Raw genomic sequence first — 20,516 nt, 5'->3', positions numbered from 1 at the left:
TTTGCAAATATTTTTATTTATTTACTAAATTTCTATCTCACCCTTCCTTCCAACGCAATTAAAAATAAAAGAACAACTTTTTGGAAAAACAATTCAAAACCTGTTCCTCCAAAAACACGTAAAACAGTCACATATTCTCACAGCTGATAAGTGCAAAGTTTCCAGGAATATTATTTTTCAGCCATCAATTGACTGAGCGAACAGGAATGTTTTTAAATCCCTCCTGAAAGTTAATAATGAGGATTGTATCAGGGAAGGCACTCCACAACTGGAGAATTGCCACTGAGAAGGCATCGTTACTGTTCAGTGGCAACTGGGCAAGCATATAACTGTGGTACCACAAAGATGACACACGTACTTATAGGGTCCACAGTGGCTCATAAAAATCTCTGCATAATTGTTGGGTTTTAATAGCTTATATGGGATGGCCTACACGTAGGAATTGTTATAACTGAGATGTTAATACACAAATAAGAAGGTAAGAACAGCGCTGACAGGTCTGTCCAAAGGCCCATGCAGTTGAGCATCCTCTTCTTGCACAAACCCACAAGATGCTACCAGGGGTCTATCGGCAGCCCACAGGCAAGACCTGATAAGTGTACTAAAGTGTCAGCAATTTTTTTTCTTTAAAGAAAAGCAGCTTCTAAAGATGACTTTGAGGGAAGAAAAGTTGGGGGTTGGGAAGGGGTTCTACTTAACCTTTTATATGCTGGCCACTTTCCCCACACTAAATCAATTCTCCATTCCAACTAGATTTGCTGTTTGGCTGAAGCGAAATTAATAATAATAATAATAATAATAATAATAATAATAATAATAATTCATTTATACCCCACCCATCTGGCTGGGTTTCCCCAGCCACTCTGGGTGGCTTACAACAGAATATTAAAAACACAATAAAAGAGCAAACATTAAAAACTTCCCTAAACAGAGTTTAAGTCAGATAGTTGTTTATTTCCTTGACATCTGATGGGAGGGCGTTCCACTACCGAGAAAGCCCTCTGCCTGGTTCCCCTGTAACCTCACTTCTTGCAGTGAGGGAACCACCAGAAGGCCCTCGGAGCTGAACCTCAGTGTCTGGGCTGAAAGATGGAGGTGGAGATGCTCCTTCAGGTATACTGAGCCGAGGCCATTTAGGGCTTTAAAGGACAGCACCAACACTTTGAATTGTGCTTGGAAACATACTGGGAGCCAATGTAGGTCTTTCAAGATTGGTGTTATGTGGTCTCAGAGGCCACTCCCAGTCACCAGTCTAGCTGCCGTATTCTGTATTAGTTGTAGTTTCCGGGTTACTTTCAAAGGAAGCCCCACATAGAGCGCATTGCAGTGAAAAACCTGTGCTGCTCCTCTCTGCTTGGAAATAACAAAAATGCTTTATGGTTTCATGGGCTTCACACACCTCCCCCTAAAAAGCTGAGAAATCTTCTTAAAATTATTGTGGTAAATAGGATTACAAAAAGACCTGTTTTTAACTTGGGGGGGGGGACTTTATTGGATGGTTGCCCCATTTCTTTTATTTGAATTTGAACATGTTGGCAGAAAGAGTTGAAGTTAAAATGATGAAAATAACTAGACAAGGAGAAACAGAAAGAGTAGGAATAAATAGCAGACAAATGGAAGAACTGGGGGTGTGGGTGGCGCTGTGGTCTAAACCACTGAGCCTCTTGGGCTTGCCGATCAGAAGGTCAGCAGTTCGAATCCCTGTGATGGGGTGAGCTCCTGTTGCTCTGTCCCAGCTCCTGCCAACCTAGCAGTTCAAAAGCACACCAGTGCAAGTAGATAAATAGGTACCGCTGTGTGAGGAAGGTAAACGGCGTTCCCGTGCGCTCTGGCTTCCGTCACAGTGTTCCGTTGTGCCAGAAGCGGTTTAGTCATGCTGTCCACATGACCTGAAAAGCTGTCTGTGGATAAACGGCGGCTCCCTCGGCCTGAAAGTGAAATGAACGCCACAACCCCATAGTTGCCTTTGCTGGACTTAACCATCCAAGGGTCCTTTACCCTTTTACCTTTACCCAGTGATCTGTATTGGAATGGGTGATGGTTTAGTAATTCATAAATGATTTGGAGTGAGCCATCAGGTGCGTGTTGACACCAAATTATTCAGAGTGGTAAAAACAAAAGGGGAATATAAAGAGTTCCAAAAGGATCTCTCCAAACTGGATGAATCAGCAATAAATGCCAACTGCAGTTCATTTTAAGTTAAGTATAAAGTGAGCTATGTGCCATCCTTTCGCCACCCCTTAACCTTGCATGGTGATGGCTTCTGAACCGGTGGTGATCGACAAGGAAGGAGATCTTGGGGTCATGGTGGATAATCCAATGAAAGCATTGGCCCAGTTTGTGGCAGCTATGATAAAGAAGTGTTCTATGTTAGGGAAAATTTAGAAAAGGATTGATTTTTCAAAAAATGTCAATATCATAACACCTTTAAAAAGTCCACCGTACGGTCACTCTTAGAATACTGAGTGCAGTTCTGGTTGTCATATCAGAAAAAGGACATCGTAGAACTGGAAAAAGTGTCCAAAAGTACAACCAAAATTCTCTGGGGCTTTTTAGTTCAGAAAGAAAGATAAGGGAAACCCTGATTGAAGCCCACCTCCCCATTGCAAATGCCTTCCTGTGCACTTCACAACTGGTACCAAGTGAGCTGTAAACCTCTGCTTCCTACAAGAGGGGGTTTGGCAAAACACTGCTGTAAATAGCATGATTTTAAAAGCCTAAATCGGCATTAGAATTAACTGCTCAGTTTATTATTTACTGCCTATGCTTTCATCTTTGGAGTTCTAATGCCACTCCACTAAGCCTAAATGGTATGCGGTATTATGATTGTGATGCAATCATGTAGCTGCTTATTTATACAAACATTATGCCTTTCATTTTCTCGCACATACAGCTCCACATGATACTGGGGTGGAATATCTCTCTGACACATTTCCCCCTTCCAAGAGCTAAGAAATATTTGATTAAATTAAGGATTTTTATAACAATACAAAGCTATGTGAGACTAACATAAGTATACGGTTGATGTGACAAGCTGCATTGAATGAACTCACCAGCGATAAACTTAGTGCAGTCATAGGCTGTGTGTGTGTGTGTGTGTGTGTGTGTGTGTGTGTGTGTATATATATATATTTACAGCGCACCAACCTTGCCTCTCCCTATCCTTGTTTGCAGCAGCAACTCAGCCAGAGGGAGGACAGGCAAGTAAGGCAACCCCACTGCGCTGTTAACTACCGCTGTTCATATAAATCCCGGAAAAGATTCCCTGAATAGTAATGCAACATAGTGTACAACATAGCGTATAAATTACAATGGGTGATAGCCAACTAAGTGATATGCAGAGTAAACCCACTATTAATAGAATAGTTAAGAAGCCCGTATATAGTAAAAATTAATTCCAGAATGAAAATAAGTGTCAAAAGAAAGTAATAAAGTGACTTTTTGTCTGTGGAAGAGCTAAATGCAACATCATTTACAGACCTATGTAAATTAAGCACCTTTATCTTAGTGGTTTTATTCTATGTATGACTTAGTTGGATATCACCTGGTTGGCTTCTCTTTGTTGCAATCCAGACCTAACTAAACTTGATGTTGGCTCTGTTTGGATCACTGAGATTGGGAGAGGAGGGGATGGACTGATAAAAACATGAAACTTCCAGAAAGACAGAAATTCCAGGTCGCTAGGGTATAGATCACAGCTTAAGCCAGGACCAGTATACCCAGTTTGGCTTCACTGGCCCTCATATGAAAATCCCTATACTTGTTGATTCAACCCAGATGTTTTGAGGGAATGACCACACCGTTTATTTGCATTGTTTTGCCAAACCAACTTGTAAGAAGAAGAAGCTCATTACTCAGGACCAATTATATTGGCACCTTGGTCCTAAAGATCTGTACAGTTGTGAAAGTGTATAAGCTGGCAGAAACTAACATAGCTTCTGTGACACCCTATGAGATGTGATCTGGGCAAGCTGCCCTCTCAACTCTACCAAGTGTCTGTATTTCCTTATGTCACCACTTCAAATATACAGCTCAATGCATGCAACTCTGTGTGATTGCAATTGTACAATTGCAGTTGTTGGTAACTCCTCTTAAACTGCTTCAGCATGAATGTGCAATGCAATACAAGGCAATAGGTGTTCATACAGTATATTGAGAAGTTTGTTTTAGTTTGCATTAATCACACAGGTTTTGTAATATGACATAATAGTTGCTAAACTATGGTTTCTGTGTATCATCGGCAGTAGGGATCAAAACTGAGCCTTTTATTATTATTATTCCAATAAGCATAAAAGCATCCTCATTAGAAAGTCAGGAAAAAAGAGAAGTATATTTGAAATGATCTTTAAAAATTTAGGCTTAAACTCTCAGTAATGTATGTTTCCTAGTTCATTAATGTAGAAATACTGCACATAGATTTTAATCTTGGAGTTAATAATAAAAGCAATTTTCACTAAAAATATAAAAACTGTAATGGTAGAATCATGATATTGCATTTAGCTCTTCCACACACAAAAAGTCACTTTATTACTTTCTTTTGACACTTATTTTCATTCTGGGATTAATTTTACTATATAAGGGCTTCTTAACTATTCTATTAAAATTTCCATTCAGAAGCAATAATATCTAAGAGTGAATAATGGTCATGTAAATCATTATTTCATATTAATGTAAAAGATTTTGTACGTTCTTATGAATTTTGCTGACATGCACAATTGTGAAAAGGTTATCTCCACTTTCTGCAGTGATATGCGCTGGAACAAAGGAACTATTTTAAAAGCATCGGTGGAGTATATCAAGTGGTTACAAAAAGAACAACAAAGAGGCAGAGAATTAGAGCATAGACAGAAGAAATTAGAACAGGCCAATAGGAGGCTTTTGCTTCGAATTCAGGTTTGTATCGGGATAGACCCATTAGGGGTCGAGTTTCCTCTCTCCCCCCCCCCTCCTGCTTCTCCATCATCAAATTGTGTCTTGCAGTATCTTTCCAGTCATCCATAGTACTTTAACAGAACAATGCTGAAAAATCTTACTGATTGCAGTATTTAATTTGTACAGCAGTACTTGTAGGGCTAGCTGCACAACAGTGTATATTGCAGTGGTTTAGAGGGCAAGACTGTAAGGACATTCTGCCCTTCGGACCTAGGTAAAATCCACAGTATTGAGGGTAGGGAGGGGAAAAACCACTCCTTATTTCATTTGTTTGTTGAAAATAGTATTTGAACACTCAAGACTCCAGGATATCGCATAGCACTTTGAAAAATGCCCGTGACATTGTGTTACCTTGGGGTATGTTGTGCCACGTTAAATTAAGGCACACATCATCTTTCCGCGGCTTTCTGTAGCAGAGCGCACATGATTTATAACATATTTAATTGGGTAAGGTATCTGGTGTGCTTCTAGATAGCATTCCTGAATTTTGGTAGATAATTAGCAAGTAGAAACGCTGGCAGGATTTTCTCATCACTTCTAAGTACTTAATGCAGGGCACAATCCATCGAAAATTAAGCTGCTGATTTCAGTGGGGGAGATTAAGCATATGCTTAACTCTCCCATTAAAATCAAGGCGACTCCAAAGGGCTTAGGTTTGGCTGGATCATGCATCCAACCGTTGATCCAGTCACAATTACTCATTCTTAGGAGCCATTGATTTAAATGCGAAATTAAAGTTTACAATCTTGTACTCACACCTTGGAGTAAGCTCACGGAACTCTATGGGACTTACCTCTGAGTAGACATATTAGTAAGCCCTGCTGAGTTTAACAGGTCATAGTAGATGGTTAAATATCTATGATTACATTGTAATTTTCTCATTGAAATAATGGAATTAAAAAATGCTTAACTTTGGGTGGATTGAGCCGCAATGTAAATAGATGTCCATTATGCGTAGCCATGGTACTCATTTCAACAATTTGGTTTATTGAAAAAATTATTTAAACACTAAAGTCTCCAATATACTCTTTTATGCTTTGAAAATGCCCATGATATTGCCAGTTTTCAAACATATCAATAAACTCTGACTCGTCATAATGAGAACGAGTCTTAGGATTCTGCACCCACTGTTTCTTTTTTCTCCTCTGCCACGACTGTGAGGAGGAGATCAGAATATTTTACTTCCATTTCCAATTAATTGTATGTTAGCTTTATGTCTGAACTGTAGTTAAACTAAATCTGGTTTATTGAAATGCATTAACTAATAAGCCATGGTTTGTAGTAGGTTAATTTCTGTAAGCTACAGTTAACACTAACCACAGTTTGTTGAAATTTGGACATAACACTAAACAGTGGTTAGCAAAAACCCCCAAGGTTTTCCAGTATCCTCCTCCTAGTTCTCCTAGGCTCATTACCATCATGACAAACCATAGTTAATCATAATGTCCACATGCCTCTATCATGCTAACCATAGTTCAGTGTAACATTTACAAGCCTGAACAGCCTTGTGTGTTCCCCTGTCCTCAAAGAAGGGTGGAAGAAGGATTTTGTCAGTGTGTAGTTTCACTTCCATGGTATCCTGGATTGCCATTATGCAAGAAGCAGAGTTTGTGGTTTTAAGCAAACTGTGGCTCATTAAACAAGCCAGCTTCACAACCTACTGTGTTCTAGTGCAGTTTTGCCCTACCTGGTACCTGCCACATGTTGTAGGACTCAAGCTTCTATCAGCCCCAGCAAACATGTCCAGTGGTCAAGGATGATGGTGGGTTTAGTTCAAAACACCTGTAGGGCATCAGGTTGTGGAAGTCTGGTTTAGTATGACGTGTGAACATCACTGTTATGCTACTAAAAAACAACATGCTGTACAATGTTTGTCAGCAGTATGAATATTGCACATTTTAAGCATACTGTCAAAATAGATTTCAGAATTATTTCAGATGTAGTTTTCAATTTCCTCATCACCACATCTCAGATTACAACAGGGAAGGGAACCTCTGTGACATTTCAAATATTGTTGGAGTACACTTCTAATTATCCCTGACCATTGGCCACGTTGACTGGGGCTGATGGGAGTTTGAGTCCAACGACATCTGGTAGGCCACAGTTTCCCCATTCTGGTTTATGGAGACAAAATCAACTCACCTTTTACAGTGATGTTCTAAATATTATTGTCTTAAACCACAGGAACTAGAAATACAAGCACGAGCTCATGGCCTGCCAATCATGCCTACATTCAGCACAGTGGACTTAGCATCCCATGTCATGAAGCAGCAGGTCTATCAAGAAGAGAATTCAGTAGACTATTCTCAACATCTTGCTGTGGTCCACGAGCAACATTCTGACCTTGGCGATGCCTCTGCAGCCTTTTCGGATCCACTCTCACACTTTACAGATTTGTCTTTTAGTGCTGCTTTGAAAGAGCAGAGGTTGGATGACATATTACTGGACGATACAATATCACCATTTGGGACAGATCCACTGTTATCCTCTGTGTCTCCTGCTGTGTCCAAAGGAAGCAGCAGAAGAAGTAGCTTCAGTTCAGATGATGGAGATGATGTATAGCACGGAAAAGACTGCGTAGTTAGGGTGCTGCTGTTTTGTTTTGTTTCGACTTTGTTGGTGCTAAGAAAATTATGAAACGTATTTATGTTGCTGCTCAGCTCAACTGGAAAAAGAGAGGAGTCAGCTGTTGTTGAGAGAACCTCCCTGGGATTATATAGTTTAGGTGTGTGTGTGTGCATACAACACAGATGAGCAATAGTATGAAAAGCAGTGCTATTTTTATAGAAAAAGAGGTTCCGGAAGTCACCGCCCTTGTTCTCTTAGAATGGCACCTGAGACATGCCAGAACCCACCTGAGAGGTGCGAGAACTGAGTTCCTGTGAGTTCCCCCTGAAAAGAAGCTCTGGTGAAAAGCATATCTTTGTTTGGAAGTGATCACAGTAACACTGATATTTCACAGCTGACATTTTGCAATGGATAAGATCTAGACAGGGTCATGCCACTGAAATTTGTAGTACTCCATTAAGTTAAGACTAACTTCAGTTTTATTGATTTCAATGGATCTGCTCTCAGTCTGACCCAGTCTGGATCCAATCCACTGATTCATATTTATTTACTAATAATGCTGCAGATGTGTTTCCTTGCAATTATACACCAATATTGTACCCAGTGCTTTTTTCTAGACAAATAGGTGCCGGTATTCACCAGGAAGTTGTTACAGTAAGTGCCACACATTTTAACAACAACAAAAAAAAGGTGCCAGTTCTGCAAACCCTTGAATACCCCCTGGGAAAAAAGCACTGGTTGTATCCTCAAAAAACCAGTGGACTGCTGTTGGGGCTGTGTTGGGCCCAAGGGCAGCTATACATGACTCAAGATTTGGAGATGGGTATACCAATTTGGGAGCCTGAAGTAAGAGATGGTGAAGCCACAACCTGAAGTACAGCAAGCAGATGGTACTGTTCTGTTGACCAATCAAAGGCAAAAAGCTAGGCTGCTACTGTTTATAACAGAATCTGTCACCCCAAAGGAGCTGAGAATGGCCGCTTACCCGGTTCAAGGGTGGATGGTGGTTGGATCCTGTTGCAATGACTCTGGGACCGACCAGAGCACCGCCACCTTCCTGTTAGCTCTATTCCTGGCTGCCGTGGAGCAACACTGGTCCCTGTCAGACCTGGTTTGAATTTCAGCCAATCCATGGTGGCTTGGGGGCGGGCATTAGGAGCCGACCTTGGAGCGGTAGTTTTCAGTCCGGTCTGCTCCTGGACCATATAAACTGGCCAGCACTGCTCTCCCAAAGGAGCTGAGAATACTCGGTCTACAGTAGCTAACCAAGCTAGGCCTGAAACTGAGAGGCACTTGGTTTAAGCACTTGGTCTCTGTCACTGCTCACTCTGTCACTGTCACATCCTAGGGCTGTGCTAAATAACCATTATCACCCACCTTTCCCAAAGTGAATGAGACACATTAGATAATGTGTTTATCAGGGCTGAATTGAGACGGTTGCCAATTTCGCAGGCTGGGGAGATGAGGATGAGAGCCAATGTGGTGTAGTGGTGGACTCATAATCTGGTGAACCGGGTTTGCTTCCCCGCTCCTCCACATGCAGCTGTTGGGTGACCTTGGGCTAGTCACAGCTCTCTGAAGTCCCTCAGCCTCACTTTCACTCTCAGCCCCAATTCCTCATGAAACATTTCTTTGTGAAAAGGTAACATTGTTCCAGGAGCATTGTGAGAGTAAATTGGCGGCTAGCATCCTGGGAGGACCCACTGCCATGAAGCCGAAAGTAGTGGCAAGAAAAGAAAGGAAAAATCCCTATTTCACCTCCTTTTTTGTGCCCCTAAATCTTCCCCATTCCCACAATTTGAGGAAAAGCTCCTTATGGGCTCAGTCCTAATGTTTGGTGATTTTTAAACGACATATTGATACTGGTTCTAAAACTCTGCAGAATGGGAATATTATCCAACTGGAGAATTAGTTAATACAGGTTAGATAGACTTTCTATCTCTCTATCTGGGATGTTTGTCCCTTAATGCAGCAGGAATGTTGAAGATTTTTTTTTAAAAAAAATGAAATGGCAATGCTTAATACATTGTTTTGCAGTTTATGGAAATCTGTTACCTGAAAAATTCAAGTATTTTCACATTATTGATCAGAGAAAGGAATCGATAAAGTATGTCGGTCAAATAGACTAGAAAAGATGCATAATTCCTGCAATTATGATGCTACATATCATACACAATTAAGGCTGCAATTCTATGAACAGTTACCTGGGGGAAATCTTACTGAATTCATTGTCCTGCTTCTGGGTAGACATGAATAGGGTTGAACTGTGAACGATGCAAAAAAAGCGAGCTTAGTGCACAACTTTATACTCAGTAATCATTAGATTATAATATTATTTTCAACCATAATAATTGCAGCTAAGTAATATTTAAGAAGTGTAGCTTGTTTACTTTGCTGTACTATGGTATGTCTTGTTCCCCTTGCCAACGTTTTATGCTAAAACTACAGTACAGACGGATGTGGGGTTTAACTTTCTGGTGATATTTTATCAGTCTAGATTTACTATCCAAAAGGTGACCTTGGAATCACAGCGGATTATTAGGGTAACTATATGTGTTAAGGTGGTAATACACTTGTAATGGTACATATAGATTAATGAAATAATAGAGGTTTAGCAGTAAGAGGGCATGGGTTACTCACATCATTTTCATATCTAGAGGGATCATGGAGAATAGTGTGGGTTGTTGAACTGAATAAATAGAATAATTCTATATCAAATACTAATAATCAGGAAATAAGCTGGCACTCATCCGCCCCCAACTTTGCACTTAGAAAAGTTAAGTGATGTTTCAGAAGTGGAAAGTGAGAGAGTATTTCAGATTGGCCTTTCATAGAAATCACATTATTTTAAAGACATCGGTGGACAAGTCCTTAATGGAGATAAATTAAATATGAATGTTCTACATGGTTTTCTCATTCAGCTTCTATGGGCATGCTTGGTTGTTCCTTTGAACTCTGGATTTTAGGAGATACTGAATCTCCTTACTTCTTTGAAAAAGACATTGCAGTACCCATGCATAAGTGTTTCAAATGTTCGTTTTGAATTTTTATTTATTTTTTTAAAAAAGCAATTCCATTATATAACACGAGCAGACAAATCTCCCAACTGTCGGATGATATGCCTGCCATTTGAATGGACAGCAACGCAGCGCAGGTTGAAATCTCTAGTATGCTTGGTCACACTCAGGTTTTGCACCAATCTCAAAAATAATTGCTGTGCAAATTGTGTTAAGTATCTGCATAGTGCCTTTGGCTACAGGCCTTTGTTATTTTACTGACACTCAGCACCTGGCAAGATCAAACCCTGGGAGATCTCATATAGAGCTCTTTATAGAAAGGAGATGGAACTTCCTGTCTTAGTTCACGCAACATTCCCCGGAATGGGAAAGGAAAGCAGACCAGATTAATATTTGAGTGTATGCTACAAGTGTAGTTTATGAGAAATATGTCCGAGAGGCTTCCAATACAGCTTTAATCAAGTCTTAGTAATAGGTATGTACTGTTCATATGGTGGAGGCCTTAGGAACTGAAATATTCATTGGAGCAGAAGGGCTGGTTAGCTCCCCATCCCACAAGCTAATAACAGACACTGGAGAATTATCTTGTTCTTCCAGAATACATGGACCAGTAAACTCATCGTTATGCAAAATGAGGAACTGAAATATTGCTGTCTTGTCTAATTTGTGAAATGGACACAGGTCCTCACTGAACAACAACAACAAAAATCCTGAACTCTAGAGTGTTTTATCGCCGACATTGTAGATATCAAATGCTAAAAGTGAAACCATTTTTTAAGAGCTAGAAATGCTGTTGCTTTATACTATAAAGGGCTGAGAATAATTCAGCCACTTAATCTTAATAAGAACATTGTTATTATAATACATTTGACTGTAATAGGGTTGTATATAAAAACGGAGAATGTAAAATTATTGTAATTTAAAATTATGTTAAGTCTTTTAGATCAGTTAAGACATTTACATTGCTATTATGAGACTGTAGAGTCATTTTTATAGTAATTGCTATTTTCTCCTGTTAATACAAATCTCTTGTTTTCTAAGTATGCGACAGAAGGTGCTTTATTTCGTACCTTTATGCAATCTTTATTAAAACTACTTTTAATATGGGCTGGTATTTATATTTATTATAGGTATACAATTCTCAAGCAAAAGTGAAATAGGTCTTTGTAGAGCCCACATGAAGTTGTTTTGTTCAGACTGACAATAAGCATCACATCCAGCGAGACAATATAATAACACCAGCTAAGCACATCTGAGAGGGTACCCAGCAGAGACAAAGTCGAACAACAGCTAAACACTGCATCCATTATAAGACATCATGATCCAGTAGCTTCCCATTATACATTTAATACGATCTCCTCCTTTCTGTTTATTCCTGCTGCTAAGGCTTTGATTTATGGGAAACATTTTTAAAATGTTGTGGAATTGCTAGCAGGCAAGATGATATCAGTTAATTCACAAAGAAGTACTGGAAACCCTTTTTGATATACTAGATGTTCCCCAGACAATCTAGGATAAACAATATGGTACTTTAGGATGTAAAACATTTCAGAAAGCTGATAATTAGACAACATTTTGGCACTTGGAAGATACCCATGTTTAATTAACTTTAGTAAGGATTTGCTTGTTAACATTTAAAACTCCCGGTACTAAGAGTACTTCCATTCTTGGAATGCATATGATAGCTTATGTATATCATAGAATGGCACACTGTGATTAAATATGAATACAATTTAACAAAGTTTTGTAGTCTTGGTGGTGCACATTTTAAAACACAGTGTTTTTTTTTATTATTTTAGAGACCATTAGTCATACATCAGATTTATTTGCTTTGGAATTGTTTAATTATAACTCTTTTAATTATTGTGTTGCAAACAGTGGAGGCTAATTAGCACTCTTGCAGTTAATTTTGAATTTGATGAACTAGAAAAGGAAATGTGACTCTCGTGTGTGGTAACACACTAGGGATCTGAATCTGCAAAGGGCTTAGTGCATTTTAATCCAAAGAATGCTCAGCACCTGGTAGAAGGGAGCCGTTAAAGGTTATATACAGCATGGAGAAATTGAATCACAATATTCAAATTAAGAAAACATTGCATGCTGCCTACCTGATTAGAGACAGTGATATTACAAAAGTGCTTACAATCAAATTTGATGTCAGCATCCTGTGTATTGACAGACAATGCCGATTAGAGACACACCTGTGAAGTTTTGATACTAATCAGTGTCAGGACCACAAATTTAATCAGGGATGCTCTGGTAGTTAAGTGCCAAGTGGTCTCGGTTAAATCACTGATACCCATCAACTTAAATATATATCACTTTCATTAATTGGCAACTACAAGACAAGTGTAGAATGCTCAGGATGGCAATGATTCTGATATAATCCACCACATTGTGGTTAAGTATATGATTCATGTAATAAAAAAATGGTGCCTGCAGGCTATTGTTCCAAGCATGGATTAAAATTTGCATATTGCTTCTCCTTATGTCAAAACATCTGGTGTCTGCAAATGCTAACATTTCGTTAAAAAGTTTCATGAGCCAGGAAAAGTGGACTGGAAATATTGCATGTGACTCATTCGAGCATTATAATTGAATAAGAGGCTATGTTAGAGTGAGAGAAAGTGCTGAAAAACAATTGTATGGTGAGCATTATAGATTCATGGGGAGGGCATATACTGTAGGAGAAAGGAACATTTCTCATATTGTACAAGAACTAGCTTTTTCTTCCAGATTTCATTAAAAATGACAATTGTTCTTATTGAGGTCATATGTGACACTGGTGTGTCATTATTAAGATAATATGAAGATATTAATTTATGTCTGAAATTTAAGGGGAATATTTTACTCAGCTGACATTATTAATTCAAATGCAGAATGTCCTGCGATGTTATTCTTGGCACCCACTGCAAACCTTTATAAACATATAGCATACCTGTCCAGAACAAGGGATAAAAAGAACAAGGACTGGGGGGCAGGATAATAGCAACATCTGCTTCCCTCCTTTCAGTTTATGTAGCCTGGGGACAGGGGTTAGAAGCTCCAGAAACCCAAGAAATTGGACCCAGTGAGAGTAGGGTGACAGACCCTATATAGGGTAGCACAGTCACCCATTCTATAAATTTTACATTGCAACACACATAAATACTTATGCCTCAGCAGGGACCTCTCTCAGGGTCCTCAGATCATTGCTAATCTAGCGTCTGTGCTGGTAAGATTTTTGAAATATTAAGTGGTATAGGCATGCTTTTAACTAAACAAACACATTTTCTTAGGGGGAAGTCATTCCAAGGGTGAAGACAGAAGAATATGCATGCGTGACACTGTGGAGCAATCAACAAGTGGCCAAGGGACTGAGGTTGTGTCCCTTGTTTTCATGAACCCATGGTGAAAGAGTTATTTGTGTACACACTGTAGGTGCTTAGGCTTGGTTTGTGCAAAAAATGCTGTCCCTGATCATGCAGAAAGAGTCTATACACATTCCATTTGTGAGTGTGGAGGTCCTTTCACAAGTTGATCTGAGAGTGCAAACGGGGAAGCAGAGCTTGTGATCACAATCTCACGTGCAGCCTCTGTGAACTTCTCCAAACCCTCCTCCCCACATCCCAAGGATCCTTGGAACGCCAAGAAGTCCTTTACCTTCATTGACTCCTGGTAGGCCTAGCACTCAGACTGACATTAGAGCGCTTATCATCATGGGATCCCTTCTATGACACAGCTTTATGGTAAATACCCAACATTGCACATAGATCTGTGTGCTGTGACTATGGTGAAACCAGCTTTCCTGCTCAGGTAGTTTCTCTCACCCTTCAGTCCTTCCTTTCACCTCTCTCACCTTTTACGGCTCCTTTGGGGAAGTGCTTGCTCATTCCCCTTGGCCTTGCCCCCCTGTCCAACCCTTCCATCTTTTGTCTTCACTATCCACCATATTTATGCTTGCCCACCTGAGAACTTCTACCTCACTGGCATCTCTTCCACATCTCTGCTCCTTTTATTCTAAGCGCCTCCTCCCTGGAATTGGTCTCAGAAATGGTAGCTATTAGCATGTCTATCTTACTGGCGATTGTGCATCTCCCTTTTCTCCAGAGTGTGGCCTTGCCACACTTTCAGGGACATCTCACTCTCTCTTGGAGCAGAATGAGAAGCTCTTCAGATTGTCTGGTATGCCACTGCCCTTGCATCTCCTCACACCATTATTCTTGTTGTACACCATTGGAATGTACGTACAGTCCTAGGACCAAAGTAGATCTGTTGCTAAGTGAGTTACATGAAATACAATAATTGTCGTTGCCCCCCCCCCAAGTATTAATAACTTCGGTGGAGGGTGTCATCTGAGTCCACAGCGTGTTGGAACCGCAGTGCATGGGAAGGACAGCTATAGTCCCAACAAAAATTGTGCATGCATATGGACCCATGGGAGCTATCAGTCCTGGAAGGCACGCTCCCGTAAGTGTCTTTGCTCTGGTGGCAATAGCCACCAGAAGAGGAGAATGTTTCATCAGAACCAGAGCAGGAGCGGAAACGGTGAATGCCTTCTGGAGCCCTTTGCTCCTGGTTGGAATCTCCTGCCCCATAGCTGCTGTTAACACTTGAGATGACACATGTGACCCCCTCGGCATTCATTCTAAGTGAAATCAGTGGACGTGGAGCAAACACATTCATTGCATTTCCAGGCATTTGTTTTTCAGAAAATGAAACGTGTGTTCTTGCAACTTCATATGTCTATTTGTCTCTTGCCATGGTCCTAAATGTGTCAGCACTGAAACGGGCCATATGGAACAATGTCTACTGAATCATAGTCTCAAAAATGCCATTCGTAAAAGTTCCTGGAAGACTTAGCATCCCTCCCCTGTTTGCCGATATATCTGTCATTAACATATATTTCCACATTTGGAAGGCTTTTGCTGACCATCAGAACAAAGCTCTAAAATACTATATTACTATATTCATATAATCTAAGAATACCAGTTTAACACTTACAGCATCAGAATGTTAGGAGCTTGGTATCCTCTTCATGCCCTTGCTAGATACTATGTCCATAAATTGGCATTCGAAATGGTTCAGCCTTGGATATATACCAGGTACAGTGGTACCTCTGGTTACGAACTTAATTCATTCTGGAGGTCTGTTCTTAACCTGAAACCATTCTTAACCTAAGGTACCACTTGAGCTAATGTGGCCTCCCACTGCCGCCGCATGATTTCTGTTCTCATCCTGAGGTAAAGTTCTTAACCTGAGGTACTACTTCTGGGTTAGCGGAGTCTGTAACCCAAAGTGTTTGTAACCCGGGTTGTTTGTAACCCAAGGTACCACTGTATTTTGATGCCAGGCATACTGAGCACCATTATACCTATTAACTGACACCTACCATTCAATCCCATGCGTGTTTCCTCAGAGGTAAACCCCACTCTGCTGCATGGGGCTTAATCTGAGGTAAATGCATATACAACTACAGTCTCTCAATGATTACAAACGTTTGCTAGAGAACTGCAGTTATATAATTTGCTTCACTTTTAAAATGTGATGTGCAGAGCGGCTAAGTCCCTGGGCCATTTTGATTTATTTTTTAAATACGGCACCACAAAATTATGATTCAGTAGGGTAGCAGAAATCCACATGCTGGATTGTATCATAAAGTGATAATGGACGATCATTTTTAAGCAAAAGCCATTGTTAAGCCTCACCCAGGGTTGGCGAGGAACAGAAAGTCCTGTTCTGCTCTGCCGCACTGCCCATACCACTGCCTCCGCCTCTGAAGCACCTATCCCTGTGGCACCATCACTGCACCACTTCCTTCTGCCTGCACCCAAGATTGCACCACCCTCTGCAGCTCTGATTTCTGGTGAGATCTCTAAAAATCCCTCGTGCTCCATGGTGTCCTTGATTTAGGCACATGAGGCTCCCTTTAAAAATAGACAAAAATTAAACATAATATTTAGGGAAATTAGCAGTCTCTGCCTAAAAATCTTTATAGTTGGCATGCACAAACCAATGGGGATCTGCTGGTAGAAGCAGACTTCCGTATGTGAAACACCGTCTAGATGTGATTTGTGCGATGCCAATTCAGGTCTGCATTACAAACCATGGCTTATCACAACTAGGAAGAAACCCTAAGCTATGTTGGGCTCATGTGCTCCCCCATCTTCCTCCAGTGTGGCTATTTGGAGAAGATCAGAAGCACACGCTTCCATTTTTGCCATGTCATCTGAATGTATCCAACGGTGCTTAATGTGCACTATGGTTTGCTTGAAACAAGCCAACTTCAGTGATGAATGAGGAGGAGACACTGGAAAAGTGGGGGGAAAGTGAGTGAAAAAATGATATTTCAGAAATTTGGGTTATTTAATTTGAGCAAGTAAAATGATTTGCTGGATCAGGCCAAAAGCCTATCTACCCCATGATCCAGTTTGCCACAGCAGTCAAGTGGATGCCTTTGGGAATCTATCCCCGGCTGTTGTTCACTAGCAAGTAGTATACATTTATATGACAGGTCTTGGGTGCAGGATCATGTGAGTACCATTGAATTCTACTCAATATTGATCCAGAGCAGATTCCAATGTATAGTTAGCAGAGTAAAAACTTAAACACATTGCAGGATTCCAAAAAATAGACCAGAGGTGACTGCATTTCATCCAGCAGAGCTTTACTGCTACTGAAGGCAAATGAGCATAATGGTCACAGATCCAATACATTCAGGATTGGCACTGTCCATAAGAAATCCAGTTGCAGCAGACTTAACTTAAACTTACAATAACTTATAATAACACTATATACAGAACACCACACCAGAAGGAAAAGAGATAGAGAAAGTGGCCCTGCTTTTATAGTCAGCATGACCTTGACTGAAAGAGATAACAGAACCAGTTTAAGCCAGCTGTACTCAGCTTCTCTGAAGAAATAACCCAAATATCATGAACCTTCTGCTTGTTTCTTTCACACAGAGAAACTTCCAGAACCCTCCTGAATCAACCAGAACAGGAAAGATATCTTCACATCAGATCAATACTTTATGCACTAAGAAATGCAAACTGACAGAGAGCAGATATACTGTAAGTTTTGGAAGCTGAGGGGGGGGGGCGTTGTCCCTTTAACTTGGTCTCACTGCGGGACTGTAACCTGATTTACAGGTATGCGGGTAGCTCTGTGGTCTAAACCACAGAGCCTAGGGCTTGCTGATCAGAAGGTCGGCGGTTAGAATCTCCGCAACGGGGTGAGCTCCTGTTGCTCTGTCCCTGCTTCTGCCAACCTAGCAGTTCAAAAGCACATCAAAAGTGCAAGTAGATAAATAGGTACCGCTCCGGCGGGAAGGTAAACGGCATTTCCGTGCACAGCTCTGGTTTGCCAGATGAAGCTTAGTCATGCTGGCCACATGACCCGGAAGCTGTACGCTGGCTCCCTCGGCCAATAAAGCGAGATGAGCGCCGCAACCCTAGAATTGTCCGCAACTGGACCCAACAGTCAGGGATCCCTTTACCTTTACCCTGATTTACAGGCTACTGTCTCATTGCATGTGTGTGCAGCAACATATTATCAATGCATTAATAGTGCATTTGAAGTGGATTTATTCTGGATCATCCACATGTCAGTTCACTTTACCTGTTGCTTTGAGTTGCTTCCCCAGGGTTTCGTTTTCCACATACAAAAACCCATAGGAATGCCAATATCTGGCACCAACAGGAAGTATGTGGGAGCAGCTATGCCGCAAGCATTTTAACACATTGCCAAGGTGCTCTTCCACAATAGTGCCTTAAAACGAGGAGGAAAAAGAGAAGGGAAAGAATGGGAATGTTTGCAGTATTGAAAAGTTACAATGTTTTAGCAGTAAACTGCTGGACATGAACCAATTGCAGTTGAAGCACTAGAACTGCCTCAAAATGATTGCAGGCACAAATGGTATTGAAAGGTCACGTATAAATAACCTGATTGCATCATAAGCACAAATCATGATGAATGGATAATAAAAAAAAGTCTAGAGGGGCCCTTACTCTAAAAGCTAAACTGCGGCAAACTGGGAAAATAGCAGAACAGAACTTGACTAATATCACTGAGGAGACATCATACAGTTCCAAATCTCTTTCTGTCTTTATATCTGCTTTTAAAATAATTTACTCAAAACGCAGCAAAACTAGAATGCTCCTCTGCTTTTCAACACTGCCTATCTAATTGCGAGTGAACTATTTAGGTAACTTTTTTAAAAAAACAACTGCTTTTATAATATTATCTGTGTATCAATGGGGGATTATTCTTTTCTATCTTTTTTTTTTTATTTCCAAGGTTTAATTCTTAGCGACCCCAAGTTTTCCTTCAAGAAAAGCGATGAAATATATACAGAAGGAAGCAAATAATTAAATGTGGTTAAATGACACAAAGCAACGCACTGGCTTTTTAGCCCCTCTGCATTTCGTATTTACCTATGGGCATGTCTGAAATGCTTCTGTTAAAATGGCAGCTACTTATAATTTACAGAATAACGCTAATACGGGCAGTCCATCCTAAACTGACAAAACCCAGATATTCGCTTAATTTTACTCCAAGGAATTTTAAACTGACTCTGTTAAAGCCAAGGTTATTTGCCGTGGGGATGCCTAATGGAAGGATTATTATAGCAGTGTCCACAAATAGGTATCTTGAGAGATCCGGGGCCATAGTACTTCATTGACAGTTAATAGATTGCGCTATTGCTGTATCACAGTGATCTTTGAGGGCAGGGGTCATACCTCTCCCTTAATATTTAAATAAAGATACTTGACTAGAGCAGAAAACAGCTTATTGCCAGTTATAGCTGCTGCTCAATTTACAAGAACCTTTACAAAGTCATGCTAATTCCCGGCCTCCTTAGAATGCACAGTAACCTTTCATAAATCCATCTTTTCCAGATGTCCTTGGAAATGACAGTTATAAAACTACAAATGATTTGTAATGCAAAAATGGGACTGGCAGACTTGAAGATTACTTCTCAGTGTACTAAAATGACTGAAGACTATAGCTAACAAAAGGTTTAAAATGCATCGATAAGTATCTGCCAAAACAGTTCATGAGTATCTTAAATATGTTTAATAACCTCTTTAGTGGTGGTGGTGGGGAGACGATGGGGGAAGATCTGGTGTATTTTTGTACAATAGTGCAAGCATGATCAATATCCTAGAGCAAAATTCCTAGTAACGTTGACAACATTTCTACACAACAGTGTTATCTTACTGTAAAGACTTTAACACAACTTACATCTTTAGATCTATAGGTGGTACATGACCCCAGTCAAGCTTGCAAAAATATATCACCTGTCTGACAATAAATGTTGGAAATGTAGAGAGGCTGAGGGGACATTCTTTCACCTCTGGTGGACATGCCCTAAAGTGAAAGCCTTCTGGGAAATGATCTATAATGAACTAAAAAAGGTATTTAAATATACCTTTGTTAAGAAACCGGAGGCTTTCCTCTTGGGCATCGTCGGCCAGAAAGTGTTAAAGAAGGATAGAAGCTTTTTTATGTATGCGACAACAGCAGCAAGAATACTCATTGCAAAGTACTGGAAGACACAAGACTTGCCCACACTGGAAGAGTGGCAGACGCAATTGATAGACTATATGGAACTGGCTGAAATGACTGGCAGAATTCGAGACTTGGGAGAAGAAGCAATGGAAGAGGACTGGAAGAAGTTTAAGGATTATCTACAAAAATATTATAAGTTGTATGAATGTTAAGTATTTGCATGATTTAGAAAATACCAGCTCCAGCAAATAGGCTTTGTAAAATAGAAAATTAAGTTATAAGTAAGAAAAGGTCAAAATTTAAGGCAATATTTGGTTTAATTTTAAGGTATGAGCAATTGATAAAAATTAGTTTAAATTTAGAAGTATAATATTTGGAAAGTACAAAATAAGGTATGAAATAAGGTAATAATTTGCTGACATATTGATTATAAATAACGCAGGGTAAGGAGACGCGAGGAAGTCCAGCTAGTTATATAAGAAAAGTTATATTGAATGGTTGGTTATA

The 20,516-nt window shown here is 40.1% G+C and overlaps 1 protein-coding gene across 3 annotated transcripts in view; it reads left to right on the top strand.

Annotated features, from left to right (window-relative positions):
• TFEC (transcription factor EC) overlaps positions 1-8,958 on the top strand; it is a 128,561-nt gene extending 119,603 nt beyond the window's left edge. For all 3 annotated transcript variants that reach the window (XM_079994364.1, XM_079994363.1, XM_079994362.1), the window contains exons 7-8: positions 4,746-4,893; positions 7,117-8,958. In XM_079994364.1, coding sequence (XP_079850490.1) covers positions 4,746-4,893; positions 7,117-7,494 — 526 coding nt within the window. In that variant the 3' untranslated portion in view covers positions 7,495-8,958. The remainder of the gene's footprint in view (positions 1-4,745; positions 4,894-7,116) is intronic.
• Positions 8,959-20,516: the final 11,558 nt, after the last annotated feature.

This window comes from Podarcis cretensis, assembly GCF_951804945.1.
Source record: "Podarcis cretensis genome assembly, chromosome: 10".
Taxonomy (NCBI): Eukaryota; Metazoa; Chordata; class Lepidosauria; order Squamata; family Lacertidae; genus Podarcis; species Podarcis cretensis.
This window is presented reverse-complemented; position numbering and strand designations above follow the sequence as displayed.